This window comes from Enoplosus armatus, chromosome 7 (assembly GCF_043641665.1).
Source record: "Enoplosus armatus isolate fEnoArm2 chromosome 7, fEnoArm2.hap1, whole genome shotgun sequence".
Lineage (NCBI taxonomy): Eukaryota > Metazoa > Chordata > Actinopteri > Centrarchiformes > Enoplosidae > Enoplosus > Enoplosus armatus.
Window position 1 is genome coordinate 23,395,765 of NC_092186.1, and position 19,694 is coordinate 23,415,458.

Consider the following 19,694-nt stretch of genomic DNA (forward strand, 5'->3'; position numbering starts at 1 on the left):
AGTTTACTAACGAAACGTGTTTGATTGATTTTGCAGTTATATTTTGTGTCTGTGTGCGCAAAAAAGGCTCAGGTCTGAATGATGGCCAGTGGCATTCTGTGGAGCTGAACTCCAGACAGGACCATCTGAGCATCACAGTGGACAGAGACGAAGGAGCCACCGCTCACACCAGCATCCCCCTCCCTCTAACCGCAGATAGTCAGCTCTTCTTCGGTGGTAAGAAGACATGAAAGGATGCATGTGCGTCTCGTGTGCTGTTTCTATCTGTTTCTCTCCTTTTTGTTTTAGCGGTTAAAACGGGCATCGTAGCTACAGCTGAGGACAGCTGCCGAAAGGTCTTCAGCTAAAAGCCCTCTCTTGTCAAATATTTTAAATTGTACACAGCAAAAGTATTTGGCTGTAAAAGATGGGAAAATATATGAATGATTATATATCATCAATACAATAATTATCATCTCCAGATCACCCTTTGGAGGTTTAGTGCCACCCAGAGAGGGATGAAGTCATAAAGGTGCTTAGTCCCCCCCCTCCACTCCCTCCTCCTCTCTCTTCCCTCTCTCTTTGGCGTTTTCTTCCTTCAAGTGATCTTTCTCCTCTCCTTTTTTTTTCTTGCCTCTTTCCCGGTTTCCTCTTTTTTGCTCTTCCTTTCTCAATGCATTCATCTCTTCCCAATCACCTTCCCTTCATATCCCCCTCTCCTGTCTCTGTCCTCCTAGTAGTAGCTCTCACACACAAATAAAGGCATATAGTCTAATGCGGCCTTGAACGGTCAAACTGTGAACCTGATGGGCTGACAGTAATTAGAGCAACACAGAGCCTGGAGCCGGGAATGCTGTATTTGGCCACAAAATGCCACCATCCAGGATCGCTGACGGATAACACATGGAGCTCATTCACATGCTTCGGCGAAGAGTGGTTTAAATATGACGGCCACCTCGGGTCTGCCTACACTGAGAGCTTATGATGATATGAAGTGGAGGACAAAAAAACCCTCATGAAACTAGCAACAAAATAGTAGTTGTGAGTGTGTTTTAAACCCCAATAGAATATCACAGTGAAGTTTAAACCTAAAGCTGACATCCACCACGTCCCGCATCAAGTGATGCAGTTATATTAAGTTGTTATTAGTGACATATACTGACACTGTCAACCTTCTACCACCTGACAAATCTGTGTTTCAGCACACTCCTGCATGCAGATGTATATAACAATAACATATACAGTATATATTAATTGAAAGAAATTGTTTAATTATTAAGCTTAATTATTATATTACAACTAAATGTGCACTTTGTATTGATATTGATAAAGACTTCAACAGAGTGCTCTGCAGTAGCTGTTTTATTGAGTATTGGTTTATGATACATGTAGGGTATGAATACCATACTGGTTTGTATTCAGATGACATAAAGGTAGATCTCTCAGTTATGAGTGTATGGCATGCAAGTTGGGTCCACATATCAGTTTGGGGCTTCTAGGGGGAAAAGGGGGAGGGATTAGTTTATTTAAATTGGTTAAATTATATGTTTTGTTGATGATCCTACCGAGACAACGGCATAAAAACAAATGCAAAGCTGTATCCCCACCGCTGATTTGAGCGTCGTGTGTTTCCCTCCTCAGGTTGTCCCGATCAGGAGAGCAGTCAGGAGTGTAGGAACCCCTTCAAGGTGTTTCAGGGCTGTATGCGTCTCTTGGCTCTGGATGACCAACTGGTTGACCTGATCAAGGTGCAACAAAGGCTGCTGGGAAACTACAGCCACGTGCAGATTGATATGTGTGGCATCATCGACAGGTTAGCCTCCAGAAGTACCATCTGAATTATTTCCTGTTAAACCCACACATCCCACGGGTGTCTGAATGTGATGCCATGCAGGCAAACATGCACATGTTATTGGTCTCAAGTTGCTTTTGCTGGCTTGTCAACACACAAAAAAAACACACTACAGTCAACACACACGACAGTCAACAAAGCTAATTAACTAGCCCTCAAGGGGTTTTATAATCTGTACAGCATATGACTCTATCCTTAGACTTAGATTGCAACAATAAAAAAGCTGTTTAAACTATATTAATAAGCCACACCTTTGCACTGACTTGCATGTTCCTATGTTACAATAAAGTTTGGCCACTGTAGTTTATTTTCAGTCTTGACACACTGTCCTTCTGCAGCAAACACTCATTTAGTTTACCAAATCTGCAGCTGAAAGTATCTCCAACAACTACATTATTTATTTAAAAAAAAAATGTTGCATTCGGAAACATTAACATTTTCAATAGTAACAAATGGGCTTGGGGCTATACATATATATATATATATATATGTATATATATAATTTTTTGTATATGTTGCCGGCCTCATCCTTTAACTGATCTGTTTGAGACACAAAGAGACCAGGGGGAGTAAACGAGGGGGGCGTACCCCAGAACAAAACTAGCACAGGGTATCTTCAACCTACCAAACAGGTGAAAGCAATATAGACATGGCCCTCATTGGCTGGTCCCTTGGACAGCTCCCCTGCTACTGACTCACTGCAGGATCAGGACCTTGGAGAGCGCTGCAGCATGCAGTCTGGACTGATGCTATTTGTAGCTTTGCAAACTCATCAATGTAATATAGATGTATTTACATTTAATTTGTGTAAGTTTTATGTGCAGCATACAAATTCACAGCTCTGAAGAATTCCTAAGTGCGCTGAGATATATTATGTATTCACCTTTCATTCACCTCGCCACTTTAGTCGGGGATGTGTATTTATTTAAGTGTCCCCTTACATTATGACTAATCAAAATATACCATCTGACAGCCTGCTGACTGTGTGCTTTTTACTCAAGGGAAAGTTCTGTAGGATGATTGTAATAATCCACACTCCTCCGCCTTCCACACACAGTTTCCGGATCCGAACCATCTCTCCGGGGGTGGCTAAATCACTTGTTTATAACACAGAATGAGAGAGATCATGTTGAGAAAACCCTCCCTGAGGCACAAAAGAAATCAGGGATTGAAAAGGGAGCACCAGTAATTTATTCACTTGGCCACTTGGCCACTTCACACACTGGCTACACCTAACTGCATTTCTGAGGGGAGACTGAAAGACTTGCTGTATGTGCTACTAAGTGGATTAATTAGCACTGAGAGGCAAATGTATTTAATCTCCTCATTCACTTAATCCATCCCTTAAGTCTTAAGGTGATTTATCAAAGCCAAAAATGGGAAGGAAGTTCTTCCTTAATGGTCATGGAGAGAATAGACTTTAAGAACCACAACAGGGCACAGCTATACAATTAGGGATTGGCAGTTGGGGTCAGGTTCTGCTATTGATATGTGCCAATATAAATTCAGTACCAATGTTCTTGGAGTGTGTACATATATATATATATATATAAATTCAGGAATACCTTTAAAAAAACACTTTTGGGAAATTTGCTTTCTTGCCGAGAGTTAAATGAAAAGATTTATACCACTCCCATTAAATATGAAGATGGAAACAGGAATAGACTAGCTAAGCATAAGGACTGGAAACAGCTGGAAACAGCTAGCTGGGCTCTCTCCAAAGGTAACAAAATCCACCCACCGGCACCTCTAAAGCTGTCTTACTAACACGTTATATCTTCTTTGTTTATTATGTCTATTGTGCGCCAGACTATTTCTTGGCCAGGCGCAGTGGCTTCCCAGAGTCTCGTTGTCACCGTGACGATGCCAGGCCGGGAGTATGCATGAAGCAAAGCCGTTTCTTTTTTTCGACCACGTCTTTCGTGGTTGTTAATAAGTGCTCCGAATGGCCAAGCTCGAAGGCAGAGAGCGAAAGGTCTGCCATCGTGGAGCGACGGCTGCGACACAATGAATCATACAAATGGGGATAATGGCGTACAGGGGGTTAGCGTACTAACACCTTTAGGACACACTTGCTCTCCACGGCTGTAAAGTCTCTCAATTTACTGCCCCCTCCCCCCACCACCACCACCACCACCACCACCAAACGCTGACCTCTCTCCTCACTGTATGAGTGTGTGTGTGTGTGTGTGCGAGTGTATGCTCTGAAGCGAGATAGATTAAGCTGTCAGAAGGCAGTAATTCTGACCTCTTTGCTTCTGTCATGTTCCTGACAACTTAATAATACACCTTGTCAAAACACACACACATCCACAAATAAAAAGAAACACAGGTCACCAAGAGGTCCGCTGTTATTGTTGTGTCTGACTGTCTGTGCGTCTCTCTGCTTGCCCGCCAGTGACTTTACGTCTGAGACTCGCACATACACACACATCTTACCCTTCACACTCTCATTCTGTCTCATTCCCAAACTCTCTCTCTCTCTGTGTGTGTGTGGGTGCGGCGTGGCAGCTTATCCAGGACCAGGCGCAGAGCAGACTGAAAGGATAAAATTACACACCTTTCCTCTCTCTCTCTCCCTCTCTCTCTCTCTCTCTCTCTCTCTCTCTCTCTCCCTCTCACGCTGTTCAGCAAACTGCAGTTATTTGAAGTCTTTGTGGGACATCCCAGTCTACCTGTCCAGTAATAGTGTGCAGATCGGGGGTGGTGCTTAGCCAGAGGCAGTAATGGAAACCAGGGAGATTGGACGCAAGCCCTGTGATCCAGGCTACTTTATAGGACACTGTCACGCCGCACTGGAAAGTTTTAGATAAGCCACAAAGTCTCTTCGCTCAGTTAATCCAGGAGTCGTGTGGTCGGAGCGGTGGTGCAGTGTGCCGTCGTGTTGCATTGCAAATTGTTAGTCAAGCTAGAAGCCAGAGGTGGGATCAAGTCATTGTTTTGCTTTGCACTCAAGTCCCGAGTCAAATCCTAAGACCTGAACTTTGAGTTTCGAGTCCTAAACAGACCATAATGCACTCCTCACCAAATTAAATGCCATTTTAATAACAGAGTAATAATATATTAAATTCACACAAAAGATGAATGCTTTTTAAAATAGCATAGCACGTAGCACTATTAACCAGTACCACAACGGAATTAATATTGTATGTTTCTGTCCTGTCTTGTTTAACTCATCTCATATTAGAACAATGAGACATTTTCTGTGAGACTATTCCTCCTTTAAAGTCATACTGTATGTTTATGTCTAGATGAAATAAAAAAGATGCATGTAAAGAATGGATAAGTTATAGAATATAGTTACTCACCTACTTTATGGAGGAATAAGTAGTGTGGGAGGGAGAAACATAACAGTTGCACAAACATAACAAATGCATAAACAGTTTCACTCACCCACAGGGTTGTGCCTTTCCTGTTATCTCAGGGCCCTATGATGCATTTGCAAAAGACCAAATTGGCCAAAGGCCTGTCAGTCATTTTTGCACGATATGGCCGCAGTATGATGCCACCATGGCTGAAAACAGGAGGCAGGCGCTGCCTAGACCCCGATGGCCACTCGGAACAATGAAGGAAGAGCCTTCATTTTCATCTGCCAGAACAAGAAGGCGTCCTGTCCTTCGGATATGTCGAGGTAGTGACTTAGCTGTTGTGCTGGAGCGGTCCCAACATCCTTCTTCTGCCTCTCATGGTATGCGGCAAACAGCCCTTCCCCTTGCCCAAGGTCCTCTTGCTCTTCCTCATCAACAAGAGGCTCACTCTCTGCAGCATCTTGCAGGATCAGTTCCGGCAAAACATGTAAAAAAAAAAAAAAATTAGTAGTAGACACAGAAGAGGCCTTATTACTATTAGTGTTGGAGATGTGGGTTAAGCTGAAATGGTATTATTGTTGCAGTCAGTTGGATCAAATTGAAAAAAAGTTACATTGATCTCAATAATATTTACTTTTCACCTGTTGTGCCACCTCGGACCGCCTTGACCTCACGATTGACCTCACGTGGCGCTCCGCCCACAGCAGAAGGGAGTCTGGATCCAAGGCAGCTGCTTTGAGATAGACTGGATCTGAAAAAAGGGGGGCAGTGATTCCATCTTGTGTCCTGGCCATTTTCACATGGATGAAAATACCAAGAAATCTTTTGTTCAGGGATGTCTGGCGACTTCTGACCAGGCCGCTCAGGAAACGGACTTGAGGCTTCAGCTTCTCAAGGTGGTGAAATAGGGCAGGGACAGGACAGATGGAACAACATAACTGACTGTGACACCCCCCCCCCCCAACAAGATCCAACTCCTTCAAAACTCTCCACTCCCGTGCTGTGAACGACATCCTTGTGCCCAGCCTTTTTCACATGCCTCGGTGTCGCGTTCCAGCAGCAGGGACGCCTCTCTGTTGCCCCAATTCAGCATCAAACACTTCGTTTGATGTTGTGCTCGTGTGCAGCACTGAGCTGAGTTTCGATGACTCCGAATGTTTCTTTCAGTCTCCCACCACCAGCTGGAGAGTGCGAGAGGGTATCAAGTATGTTGTATGTCAAAAGGCTCCAGTCCAAGTGAAGTCAGGAGTCATCAAGTCATCAAATTTGTGACTTGGGTCTGAGTCCAAGTCATGTGGCCCGAGTCCACAGCTGTACTCTGTACTCCTGCACTCCCTCCGTAGATTTATAGAGGACAAAGTGTTTGCAAAACTGGAAACTTTTAACAGTGAAAAGATTTATGGTAGATCTAGTTACAGTGCAGTTCACTGTTTGACCCAGGCTTGTGTTTCCGAGTCTTTCTGTAATTTTCTCTCTCTGTGCTCCTGTTTGAAGCTGCATAATATGCCGCCGACAGCAAACTGGATGTCGAGACAATGACAGAAAACTCCACCAACGCTGCTGGAAAGAGTTGCCTACTGTGGCTGCAGATGGTTCTTGCCAAGAAAAGTTTAATTTTCCCAACTTTTGCAGAGTGCAGTGGGAGTAGGGATAAAGTGGATGTTGAAAAATCCAGCAAAATGGGTCCATGCACAGACATTTGTCTGCCTGCTCTTCTTGTCTGCTCTTACAATGAAGATAAAGTCTTTTTCTCTGGGCATTCATTCGGGAGCCTGCATGGGAGAAGATGTAGCTTGATGTTAAATTGTGGCCTCCAGTTACTTTACGAAGGAAATTGGGTTTAATAGTTTAATCAAAATGCTGATTACTAGTCATCTTCGAATGAAAGTGAACGTTGAGGATAGGTCAGTAGGATTGTACAGGTGAGGAGGGTGCCAACATGGGAAAAGATGAACAACTTGACGTTTTTTGGAAATATTCCTATTTGCTCTCATGTCTGTACAATGAATATGAAACTACAGCCAGCAGCCGGTTAGCTCAGCTTAGCACAAACACTGGAAACGGGGGGGGGGGGGATGTGCTGGGCAGTACCATTTCCTCAGGTTCACTGTCCAAATACAGTTGATATCTCGTCACTGCCTCCATCTCGCTGCTGCTCTCTTCATCCGTCCTTCCCTCCGTCACCCCCGGCCCTCTTCCCACCTTCTCTGCCTCTCTCTCCTTCCATCCTGCACCATCCATGCATCTTAATCCCTAAATCCTCTGAGTGTACCTCCTGTCTGTCCTCCTTTTGCACATGCGTCCTTGTACTTCTTGTCTTCGTGAAGACCATTGGGAGCTTTAGACCTTGAGGGTGAGGGCATTTTGGTAAAGGTGAGGGTAATGTTTGGGGATAGCAGTGTAGTTATGATGGCAAATGTTAGGCTTAAGACAATGGAATGCGTTAGGTCAGTAAGGGTACTCGCAAATGCTCAAACATGTATGTGTGTGATTGTGTGTTTACAGCATCGATAAAATTGTTTTTTTGGGGGAGAGAAGGTTGTTGTTGAACTAGTTTTCACACCGGAGAGGCAACAAATACATAATTCAGTTTCATTACACATAAACCTTCGAAATGTGTTTGCTAATAAAGAACATTACAGGAAATAAACCCAAGCTGTTTCTGAGAAACACCGTTATGATGTATGGAAATTAGATGGACAGATTTCTTATTAGAGTGTAGCCTATGCTCTCTGGACCAGTGTTTCCCCCTGGTATATAATTAACTGCATTTGAATGGCCTATAGTATTATTGTTTGTATTTCACAGTCAAACTCTGCTGGAATTGTACATTAATGTGCAATTGTATAGATTCTCCTCATTGGATGTTAGAATCACTGTTAATGCAGTGCTCTTGTGTGTTGGACGTTTTCCCCCACACCACTGCAAATACAAATTAGCTCATTAGTACTCAGCTACAGTTGATTTAATTGCACTTGGTCCCAGCTAAATGTACAATAAATTGAACTGTTTTGCAGCTGACTTCCTAATGTTATCGGCTCCCAGCAGCAAATGACCTCCCCTCACCTCTAATAGCACCACCAACCAGCACAAATACATTCTCATCCCGTGGGCAACACTATGGACATCATCCGCTGCACTCCCTGGATGGATAGCTTTGCTGTTGTAGCTGCATGTTGTTTGGGGATTTTGAGTTAAGGGGTTTACCCACCATTCAAAGGCATGATCAGTGATAGCCACAGACAAAAAAAAAAGCAGCATTCAGTAGTATAGGACAAGTGAGCAATTGGCAGCAAAGTTGCCTAGCAAAAGGAGAAAAAAAAAGTTGATTTAATTAAAAACAGGATCTCATACATTTTGTCGCGTTAAAGGGAAAAGAAATTTTTATCAGAAGCTGTTTATAAAAATGTGTCCTGTGTGCGTTTTGGGAGCAACTCAGCAGATGGGAGATTAAGGAAAGAAATGCGGCTCCATATCTTGAAAAAAGGTGTGTAATAAATTATAAAATGTGACTTTGTTCGCTGAGAGACGGGCTGTGTGGGAGTTCAAAAGTTTTGTCTCTGGCTGATGCAGTGTGAGTTAACAATACTAACAAAGGCATCCTTCAAATCAGCGACTTCCCAGAACATGCACCTGTGCTCCACTTGACGTGAAAAAATAAAGACACGTGAAATTTCCTTCTAAAAGATTTAAACTTTTTTATTCAGGTCCCTCCTACACACCTGCTCACCAGAACAGTCAGGTGTGCTGAAGGCCTGATGTTCCTTTTTCACATCCAGATCCTTGAAACTTTTTACATAACTTTTGACAGTCTGTGTCTGTGTCTCTGTCTGTCTCTCAGGTGCTCCCCCAGTCACTGTGAACACGGAGGTAGATGTACTCAGTCATGGACCACCTTCCACTGTAACTGCTCCAACAGCGGCTACAGAGGAGCCACCTGCCACAGCTGTAAGCATCCAGCAGCAGGGCATCTGCAGGTCTTTAAAATGCTTGAAGCCTAAACAAATAATAGAAGGAAAGAAAAAAGGAGTTAAAGTGTTGAAATGTGGGCAGTACTTCTTTATGGCCTTATTTTCTGTCATCGTTATGCTACAAGTACAGGTCTTATGTGCATATACGTTGTAGGCAGATGATTTACATTAGATGATTTACTTAAAGCCGCATTAATTGATTTCTTTTGGCCACTTGCGGGCAGCACAACAAGCTGTATATTTTCTGTACAGTGAGAGTGAACCAACACAGTTAAAGGTGTGGGCATTAAAACCAAAACAATGAGCTGAAAGATGCTAAAACGCACAGTTGAGCAAAGAGGAACTGCAGAGTCGAGTGATATTTCTCTATGGGTCCATCACTATGAGCAACGCCTTTTCACAAACTCAAAGATATTTCATTGTTAATATAAAAAATATTCATTGGTGCAGCTTTTAAAGTGGTTACGAAGTGAGGCAAGCAAGTCTGTTTTATTATCTGATTATGCATTTCAGCATTTGCATCGCACTTACCATTATGAAATGTATTTCTTTTATGCTTCCTAGGTGTAGCTTAACATTTGGGTCATGCTGCAGTTCATGCTAGAAGTTCATAGATGAGGAACGGGACAAAAGTCTGGACGTTCAAATTCTACGCGCAGTGGCTTTAAATCCACCACGCTCTCCTTTACTTTGAACTTCATGTAATTATCTATGTGAAAAGGAAAAAGTGGTACAAAAATACAACATTAAAACATCTGAAGAACTAGAACTTTAACCCAGCACATAGTTGTAAAATGATGGAGAATGTGTGTTCATAACTTGTATCTGTCACAGGACAGACTTATGGTTATGCTGGACTAATCTAACTTGACTCTGTTAAGAAGCTCGTAGTTGTGAAATATTGTCCTTTTTATGATCTGTCGGCATGTTTTTATTATAACACAATACAGATGAGGACATATTTCACTCCATTTTGCTGTTTTGAAGTGAAGAAAAAAAACAAAACAACTTTTGCTTTGGCGCTGATGAGAAGGCTTCAGGCGATCACTTGTAAATAATAGACTTTTAAGTTTTTTATGAGCCACATTTGAGGTTCAGCTGAATATCAAATGCTGCACAATGGAGCTTTCGATTAATAGAGAATAGGATTAATAGAATATTCCACACATGTTCTCATTGCATCAAGCTTATAATAACAATGAAACCCCATGTCCCCTAACACTTAATTTCCTTTTGTGTTTTTTTTTCCTCCCGGCTCCATTGTTTCAGAACTTTAATTAGCCGCGTTCAGTCGGGAATAGACTAAACAGATTGGTGGTACTTTATTATGCTGAGTGAATTAGACTTCCATTTAACTTTAAAGTCTTAAAGTCTTAATTTTGGCTTTCTGACACCTGCAGATGGCCCACTATCTCTGGTCCTCTCGATTCATTTGTTCATTTTAAATGTGTGTGTGTGTGTGTGTGTGTGCGTGTGTGTGTGTGCGTGTGTGTGTGTGGGTGGGTGTGTCCAACTCTAGCACAGGCTGTAAAGTGACGTGACAGGCTGCCTTTCACTCAAGTCCCATTGGACATGACGAGGCAGAGATTCGTGCTCAAATCAGACACCCGTCACTCAACCTGCATCACGTTGTCACAGGCGAAGAACCTTTGAATAATATCTCTTCTTTCAAGCAAAGCAAATGTAACAAGGACAAAGCGATTTCTGATATCTGGGAGCATAAACAATGGAAGCAATCCCTCATGTTTCTCAAAAGAAAAGTAAAACTATTTGTTTTGCAGAACAACAGTCTGATTTGAAGATGAATGGAAAGGTGAAAATGAACTGCTGCAGTTGTATAAAATGCACAAAACAATTATTAAAGCACCTCTGAATGCCTGAGTTACACATTTTCCTCCACAACTGCATGGGGTACTTCAAGTGCAAATTAAGTTAAACATGATTTTAGTAAAAAAAAAGTTTCTCAAAATTATACATTACCTGTAGGCCTGTGCAGACTTGTGGAAACATTAAGTTTGCACCAAATTTGATCTGCTGCTTCTTAACAAATATAGCCTGGTTGATTGATACATAATGCAGAAATAAAGTGTCACTTTATCAAACTGAAAGCTGAAGAAGGAACAAAGGCATGGCATCCTGCTGTAGATGAAAGCCGCAATTTTCACCCACTTCGCACTTCAAACAGCACTCATCAACCGCAACGTCGGAGCAAGAGGGGGTGAACTTCTTTCTACTCGCTTTGTATTATGGTTTTTGGAGGTGTGAGGTCTCTCTTCAGTAGAAGAGGCAATCATAAAAATAAAAAAAAAAGCATGGGTTTCCTCTTAAGTAGCCGGAGACTCAAAGAACTGCTTAAGCACAAAAGATTCTGATTTCTGTGAAAATCTAATACTGAACCTTTCTGTTGCAAAAGGTTCTTTAATTTAGGGGAAAAGAACCCTGAGGTTCCTCACTGAGCGTTTCCGAGAGTGTGGGCTGAAACTATTCCCTCACAGCTTGTTCTATTTAGTCTTGAAAGCAACCAAACTCTAATGTATGGAACGCTTTCTTTTTGTTGTTTCAGTAATCAGCTCTAAATATTGCTATATAGGCCAGCACATTTGAACTGGAATGAAAGACTTCTTGTTAGACTCCGAACAGACCCCGCGAATTCATTCAACTCCCTCCCCTGTGTTGTCAGAAAAGACAACTACAGAAATGTAAAGGAGAGAAGAAGGTAAGAGAGGTGGCAAGATGACACCAAAAAAAAAAAAAAGGAAGAAGGACTGGAGGAAGTCATACAGAGAGAAAGATAAAAAGAGAGAGAGGATAGGAGCAAGAGGGAGGTATATACATACAGGAGGAGATGGAGAGGCAGAAAGCACGCCAGAAAAGGAGAGCGAGACCTAAGGCAGACTGTTCTTTCTACATAAATGGATTTCATCTTAGAGGCTGCCTACAGTATTTTAGGTGAGGCGAATGAGAAATTAAAGAGATTCTGGCTTTGATTACGCTGGCAAGCATTGATTGAATCTTTCTTTTTAATACGCTGTGGTGGTGTGATCAGCTCCGGGCTGGATCAGGACTGAGGTTGATTGTTAGATTTGGGTCAATACCTTTCTCCAGTTGCATCAAGGCACCGTCTTGGGAGACGTCTGTGACTGACATGAGAAAAAGAAAAACTCTAAGAAATATTATGTGGGAAACCTTCCTCCACTGTTCATACATTGACTCCTGTGACTTAATATCCTGCACTATACTATAGTGTGTGTGTGTGTGTGTGTGTTCTACAGAGTAAACATTATGTAACCAGAGGGCTTTATATAATTCATTTTCGTCTATTTTAGTGCCATAGTTGGCAGTTTTATTGTTACATAATGATACAATAATAATTGATTGATGCCTTTTTTGTAATTGTTCATTTCATTGGCGTTCACTGCTTCTTTTTAAATCTACATTTATTTAGAATACAGTGCAAATAGGGTTATTTGGATGCCCCTTTAGCTTCCACAATGTGGTCGCTGGTCTTCCTGGGGTCCACACAAAAACAGTAACAATAAAAGCGAACAATTTAAAGTTAAAACAAGAAAAGGCGTGGCCCTGTCCAAGCACGCTCCTTATTGCTGCTCGGACTCTCCCTCAAAGAGCAGAGCCTTTTCCCTCAAACCTACCTGTACAACCATTTGCAAAATATTATGCATTTCGTTAACGTAAGTGTCTCCGACTGAAACGGAGCCAGCAATGTAGGCAGAAGTGTAGCAGTCCCAAATGTTGCTTTTAATTAATAAGGGCGAGGTTTCCTCACAAATCCTTGGCTCTTAATTTCAAACTCAGAACTTGTACTTGATATTCAACTGTTGCTACGAGATCATGCTAATGTAATGTTTTGGTAATAGAGAAAAACAGTTTATTATTAACCTGTCTTCCTTTCCATATGCCAGTGCTACCCACTTACATTCGACAGTGTATTGGTTGATATCCTTGTATTGCATTTTCTGTCACAGCGACATACAAACAGTCATGTGAGGCGTACAAACACCAAGGCAACACATCGGGACAGTATTACATAGACGTGGACGGCAGTGGGCCAATCAAACCCCAGCTCATCTACTGTAACATGACAGGTAAAACACACACAAACACACACACGCAGCATCCAATGTGTTTTTTTATTGTTTTTTTTTATTTCATACAATTTGATTTTTTTAGTCTGAATGATTATTTCCCTCTCTCTCTTTTTGTCTCTCCACCAGAGGACAGGGCGTGGATGGTGATCCAGCACAATAACACGGAACTGACCACCGCGCATTCGCCCCCTGAGAGAAACCAACATTTCACCCACTTCGCCTACGCCTCCGAAGAGGAGCAGTTAGCAGCCATCATCAGCCAATCGGAGCACTGTGAGCAGGAGCTGTCCTACCACTGCAGGAGGTCCCGCCTCCTCAACACGCCGGGTAAGACCTGAACTCGCTGATGTTTGTAGTTACTGAGATGGGATATTTGTTCATCTCGGTGAGATGCTGAGCACTCTTCAGTGTGTTCGAGATGGAGGACAGTGGTGCGGTGAAGACACAAAGTTCTGTGCAAGGCAAGCTTTTCTGCATTTGAGTGATCTATATCTGGAACAAGAGAGGAGTGGTGTGAGAGGCTGATTTAGTCGATTTAGTAACTAATTGAAACATCAATTACATTACTTGTTGTGCGTTTTCCCCCCTCCACTCCACTGCAGCAGGTAAAAGTTCATCTGCACCACAACTTGATTTCAGCTGCTGTTGTTTCTAGGCTCTTTGTGTTTCTCTTTCTTTAAAAATGACGTAAAGACACAAGAATAATAATGATAATAATACAATGCACAGGTTCAAAGTAGGCACATACATAGCTGCATTTCTACTATAAAATGGATGCTTTAAACATCTTCTCTCCTTCACTCACATAAAGAGGAAAAAATAGAATACTTGGGTTCAAGTTGAACTGAAGAAAGTAGCCCATCTTGCCTTCACCTGTGAACCGGCACTGTGCACACTACAAAGCCTGCTTATCTGGGATCAATAAAGTATTTCTGATTCCGATTCTGAACAGCGGTGATACACGGTCAAGGCTGAGCAGCAAGGCTGTAAGAGTTTGATGAGGAGCAGCGACAGAGGAGAGGTGGTTTGTGTTGAAGTCCTAAAGAGATGGCTGCTGTTCGACAGCCACATGGAAGAAGACAAATAGAAGAGGGGAAGCAAAAAGACAGGAAGGTCTTCCTCTGTCCCATTTGATGTACAAGTGAGGATAGGACTGACTTAAACAGACGCGTCTACAAAACGTGCTGCGATGAAAACATTGAGATGAGAGTGGCAATTCTGTTTCCATTCAGCTGTCAGTTACTCGTTGTCTTACCTGTTTGTTTATGCATGTGGAATTTCATCTCTGTCTTGCAGTATAACTGTTCCCTGAAGCAAAAAGAGGATTTGGTGTGTATTTGTGTGTGTGTGTGTGTGTTTCAGAGGGCGCTCCGTTCAGCTGGTGGGTGGGAGGTCCAGGTCCAGGTCAGGTCCAGACGCACTGGGGCGGGGCTCTGCCCGGCAGCCGGCAGTGTGCCTGCGGCCTGCAGGACAACTGTCTGGATTCAAATCACTACTGCAATTGTGATGCTGACTACGAACAATGGTACTGCACTTCATTATGCTCCTGTGTCCTTGAGTCCAAGTCCATTACATAATGACTTTTGAAGAAAGAGTGCGGAAGTTCTCCAGAAATATTAATGAGTCCAGTATCACCAGAAACACTGTTCAGTCACTGTATGTCTTTATCAGTGTAGGCGTCTTTAGAATCCCACCATTTGATTGTCAATATTAAGTGAGTAATAATGCATGACCATTTTGAATGGTGTTCATGGTTGGTTCAGTTAAGCCCACGGTTAGGTTAGTTAACCGGTGTGTTAAGTGTTGTTTCTCTGGTTACCTGCTCTTCAGTACGTTGACCAGTGATTCATGGTGGCGTCTTATAGAAGAAATTGTAGATAGAATACCCTTTTAGCCTAGCGGCCCGACTCTAGAGATGCCAGTCTTGGTTGGTCGGCTGGTCTTTGGTCTAGACTGGAATAACTATCCGATGGATTTCTGTGAAGTTTGGTACAGATATAACATGGTGCCCGGAGGATGCATTTTAATCACTTTAATGATTCTCAGACTTTTCAACTAGCGCCATCAGCAGGTCAAATCGTTTATGTGTCCAACACTTTTATTAAGACCAAACTATGACCAAATACTTGCAAAACTAATGACAAGTCCCATCAACCTCTGCTGTACTTGTGTTTTGTGCTACTTAGCATATGTTAGCATGCTAAATATGCTAAATTAAAATGGTGCACAATGGTAAACGTTATACCTGCTTAACATCAGCATGTTAGCATCATCTTTGTTAGCATTGCAGCATGCTGACCTAACCATTTAACCGAGTACAGCTCCACATAGCCACTAGCACGGCTGCAGTCCTGTTCTATTTGAAATCAAACTGGTGAAACTGCATTTGCGCCATTAGTAAATGATTAAAAACAGCTTTGAAAGCAAATATTTTGAGGACAGATATAAACCACTGCAGAGTGCGTAAGCTGTATTTTGAAAAGGCACCTGTTTCTCCTCAGGCTCTTCGGTGAAATGATTCAATGAAATCTGCCTTACTGCTCTAATTCGTTAATACGACTCAGTGTTTTCCATCACATGCTGCCATACTGGACAAAAAAAGAGCAATGAGACACCCGGGACAAATCCCAAGATATTTAAACATCACTCCCCGTGTTCTATCCAATCCTGTATTTAAAACCTTTTATCCGAGCTGGAAGCGATTCTGTATATAGGTCACCTTCCCCAATCCTGTGACCAATTCTGCACCCATTAGACCCATTTTCCCATTTTGTAGCCAATCCCGCTACTGTCTGCATAGCCAAAGGTCCTTCTTTCTATTATCTCCCTGCCTAAATCTGTGCCACCACTGCTCTATTTTTATAGGCTTTCTCCCGCCGTCAATATCTCATCAGATTCACCGGCGTTGTGTGCGCCTACAGCCCTAGATTTGTATTTTGACGACATTTCACAGCAACAAAGCTGACTGTGGGAATTTGAAACGCCACAGAGCTGAGAGAGTGCACGGTGAATGTGCTCGGCCGGCGTCCAATCGGAAAGCGGCTGAGACTTGTTGTATCAGCTGAAATGCTTGTCTTCATTTAGGTAGCAATCGAAATACAGGACGTCCCGCCTTTTCTAACACAGTTCAGGTGGGCACATGTTTTGCACTGCTGCTGGATGCCTGATCATTCAACTTTCCAATGTCGATATCTCACTTCTCCCCCTCCTCCTCTTCCTCTTCATCTTCTTTCCCGCGCCCTTTTCTCCTTCTTCCTTCACAATCAACCTCCTTTACCTTCATTTTCTCGTTCCCTTTTTTCCTTTGTTTCCCCTTTCCTTTTCTTTTTTTTTCTACTTCTTCCTTTATCTTCTTCGTCCTTCTCCTCCTTATCATCTTCCCCCCTTTGTTCTTTTCTTTCTCCTTCCTCTTCCTCTCATCCTTCCTCCTCTTCTTCACCTTCACCTCCTTGTCACCCTGTTGTCTTTCTCCCTCTCCACCCCCTTTTCTCCTCCATGTGCTTCCTCTTTTCTTCATCCTTCTCCTCCTTCTTTTCCCATTTATTTCCCTCCTCTTCCTCTTGTCTTCCTCCTGCGCCTCCTCCTCCTTCTTCCTCTTCTTTCTCTCTTCTTCTCGACCTCCTTCTTGTCCTCCCGTTCTCCTCCTCTCCGTCTCACCTCCTTCTCCGTCCCCGTTTCTTTTTGTTCCTCTCCCTTTCTTCCTCCTCCTCCTCCTCCCTTGTCCTCTTCTTCCATCCTGCTTCTCCTGCAGGGCTGATGACTCAGGCCTGCTCACCCATAAGGAGACCCTCCCGGTCAGGTCTCTGGTGCTGGGTGACCTCCAGCGGCCGGGGTCAGAGGCTGCCTACAGGGTGGGACCCCTCCGTTGTCATGGAGACAGTAAGTCCGTTTCAGTTGCTGGTTATTTCTTGCTGATGTCACTGTTGCGGTTGGATATTTTGATATTACACATGTTGCGGGTGTTTTTTTTTAAACAGTGTTTAGTGAACTGAACTATAGGAATCCCTGTATCCAATCCTCTCCCTGCCAATTAATTTGTTAATGGAAATGTAGGTTGCGGCTAATTACTCTAGCTAATTAGCAGACCAATAGCTGAATATATGACTCCCTTTATGCTCTTTAATAACAACTGCTAATGAAAAGATATATAATAAAGCAATCTAAGTGATGTATTTCACCTAGTTTTAATTGCTTCTAATTTCAGCGTCAGTTTAATCAGCAAGTAAATAAAGAAAGAAAGAAACGCCATGAGAGATAAATCAACATAAATGAGTTATGCCTTTGTTTTTGGCTAATTAGCGGAACAGTTGGTTCATTTGTTTACTTTGCGATTTTCATTATACAGCCATCATAATGAGATTTTATTTAATAAGCCTTGTTCCAGAGTGATATATCCACTTTTGCATCCGTTTATATTAGAAGAAAAAAAAAAAAAAAGGAAGGATATGAAGCATTTAAAAAGTTTGTTGTTGTTGTTGTCTCTCAGAGAACTTCTGGAACGCTGCGTTTTTTGACAAGGAGACATCTTACCTTCACTTTCCCACCTTCCACGGAGAGTTGAATGCAGACATCTCCTTCCTGTTTAAAACAACGTCCTCCTCTGGGGTCTTCCTGGAAAATCTAGGCATTAAGGACTTCATCCGGATCGAACTCAGCTGTAAGTGAAAGCTCATCAACGTTCTGCCTTATTATCAGAGAAATGTTTTCTGGTTTTGTTCTAAATAGCTGGTCGTGGTATGTATGTCCTCCCACAGCATCAACCAAAAATAGCATATCTCAAAGTCCCCCTTTACTCAAAAATACATTTTTATTTTGTGACATCGCAACTAGTGTGGAAGCCAACCGTGGTCCAATATGCAAATCATGCAAACTTGAAACTTCCAGAGCACAGACACTGAAAATGGACTTTCAGTGAAGCAGGAGACAACTTGTGTCCAGACGTGAAACTTTTGAATTGAGAGAATTTGCATATTCATAGATTCCGGATTTTTCAACGAGGGAGGAGGAGGAGAGTTTTGTCTTGGTAAATCAACTAGACACAAACTAAATAGGTGTCTGGAGAGGATCTTAGGGGGAGGAAATAATATAGACGAGGGGTGGGACAACATAACAAAGTAAACAAAGTACCATGATCTTTCCCTAGACCTAACCATAGCCATGCCCAATCAAAAATGTGTCGTATTTTTGATTTGCACCAGTTTTGGAAGGGACTATTAACTGATATCCTGCCGATAGGGACATCAGACCAGACAGTGCTTATATATGTTCTTCTTTATAGCACAGACGTCAAAAATAATGCATTGTGTTGTTTCATTTGGAGGACTTGGACAGCGCTTTAACTTCGGCTGCACATCAAGTGATGCTTTTTGTTAGTTTGATTGTCTGTTGCAGGAAGTCCAAGCAACAAATGTTACAGCACTGACCATATTGTTGGACAGGTGATCTGTGGGAACTAAACCATAATTTCTCTTCAACATCTTGCTTTCTCGCTATCTCACACACAAACACACACACACACACACACACACACACACACACATAGGACAAATGGTGCCCGTCCTCCTTGGGGAAACCATTGTTACACCGGAGCGCGTTTCTTATCTCGCCGCGGCACTATTACTGCTGTTATTATGACAGCTGGTGTTGAGATGACTGTGTATCATTATTACTGCTGTTAACATGACTGGAGCTGGGCCAGGGTGCAGTTTCTAAATTAAGTTATGCCTCTGGGTTTTTCTATCAAATGGCTCCACAATCCCACAGCGGTACAGCTTTCCCTCCACTGTCAAGCGCCATCCATGAGGGATGATGTTGTGTTCATGCACAGATGTCACCGCTCTGCTAACTTCACCCCTGGATGCGGAGCGTGGGCACGCTGGCAGTGTGATGATGGATGAGAGGACTCCATGTGGCCTTCAGCTCACCTCTCTTTATTATAGGTTAAGTTTTTAACCTAATAGAGCTGTGTAAATGCTGTGAAGATTAATGACTACAGCATGCTAACCTAGATGAGGTTTGGAGGTTCAGTCCCACTTGGATGGCACATACTTACAACACATATTTCAACAAGAAAGGGCATTGCATTGGATATGTGTCCATCCGATGGCATACGGTACATATGTCTCATGTCTTTCAATTGCTTGCTGCTAAAAAAGTTGAATGTCTTTCTGTGTGACGTGTCAACAAGGTGGAAAAAGTACCAAGTTTACTATTGCTGCAGGTTTACGAAAGCAAAGGTTTGATTACAGGTAAGAGTTGCTGCCTCCCTGAGGCCGTGCTGTGAGGCTGCACTGTGCTAAATACTAGCGTCAGCGTGCTAACATCCTCACAATGGCAACGCTAACGTGCTGATGTTTAGCAGGTGTAATGTTTACCATGTTCACCATCAATTTTGACCCGACGGCGGCGCTTGACGAGGAGTGAGGGGATGACCGAAGTTATCAAAGTACAATTCATCCTGAGGGGGACACACTGCAAA

At 42.7% G+C, this 19,694-nt stretch overlaps 1 protein-coding gene across 1 annotated transcript in view; it reads left to right on the forward strand.

The window, feature by feature from the left end:
* LOC139288177 (contactin-associated protein-like 4) overlaps positions 1–19,694 on the forward strand; it is an 82,502-nt gene that overhangs the window by 46,827 nt on the left and 15,981 nt on the right. Inside the window, exons 9-16 of the mRNA XM_070909443.1 lie at positions 67–216; positions 1,621–1,792; positions 8,981–9,087; positions 13,094–13,213; positions 13,343–13,543; positions 14,579–14,741; positions 16,968–17,095; positions 17,703–17,873. Coding sequence (XP_070765544.1) covers positions 67–216; positions 1,621–1,792; positions 8,981–9,087; positions 13,094–13,213; positions 13,343–13,543; positions 14,579–14,741; positions 16,968–17,095; positions 17,703–17,873 — 1,212 coding nt within the window. The remainder of the gene's footprint in view (positions 1–66; positions 217–1,620; positions 1,793–8,980; positions 9,088–13,093; positions 13,214–13,342; positions 13,544–14,578; positions 14,742–16,967; positions 17,096–17,702; positions 17,874–19,694) is intronic.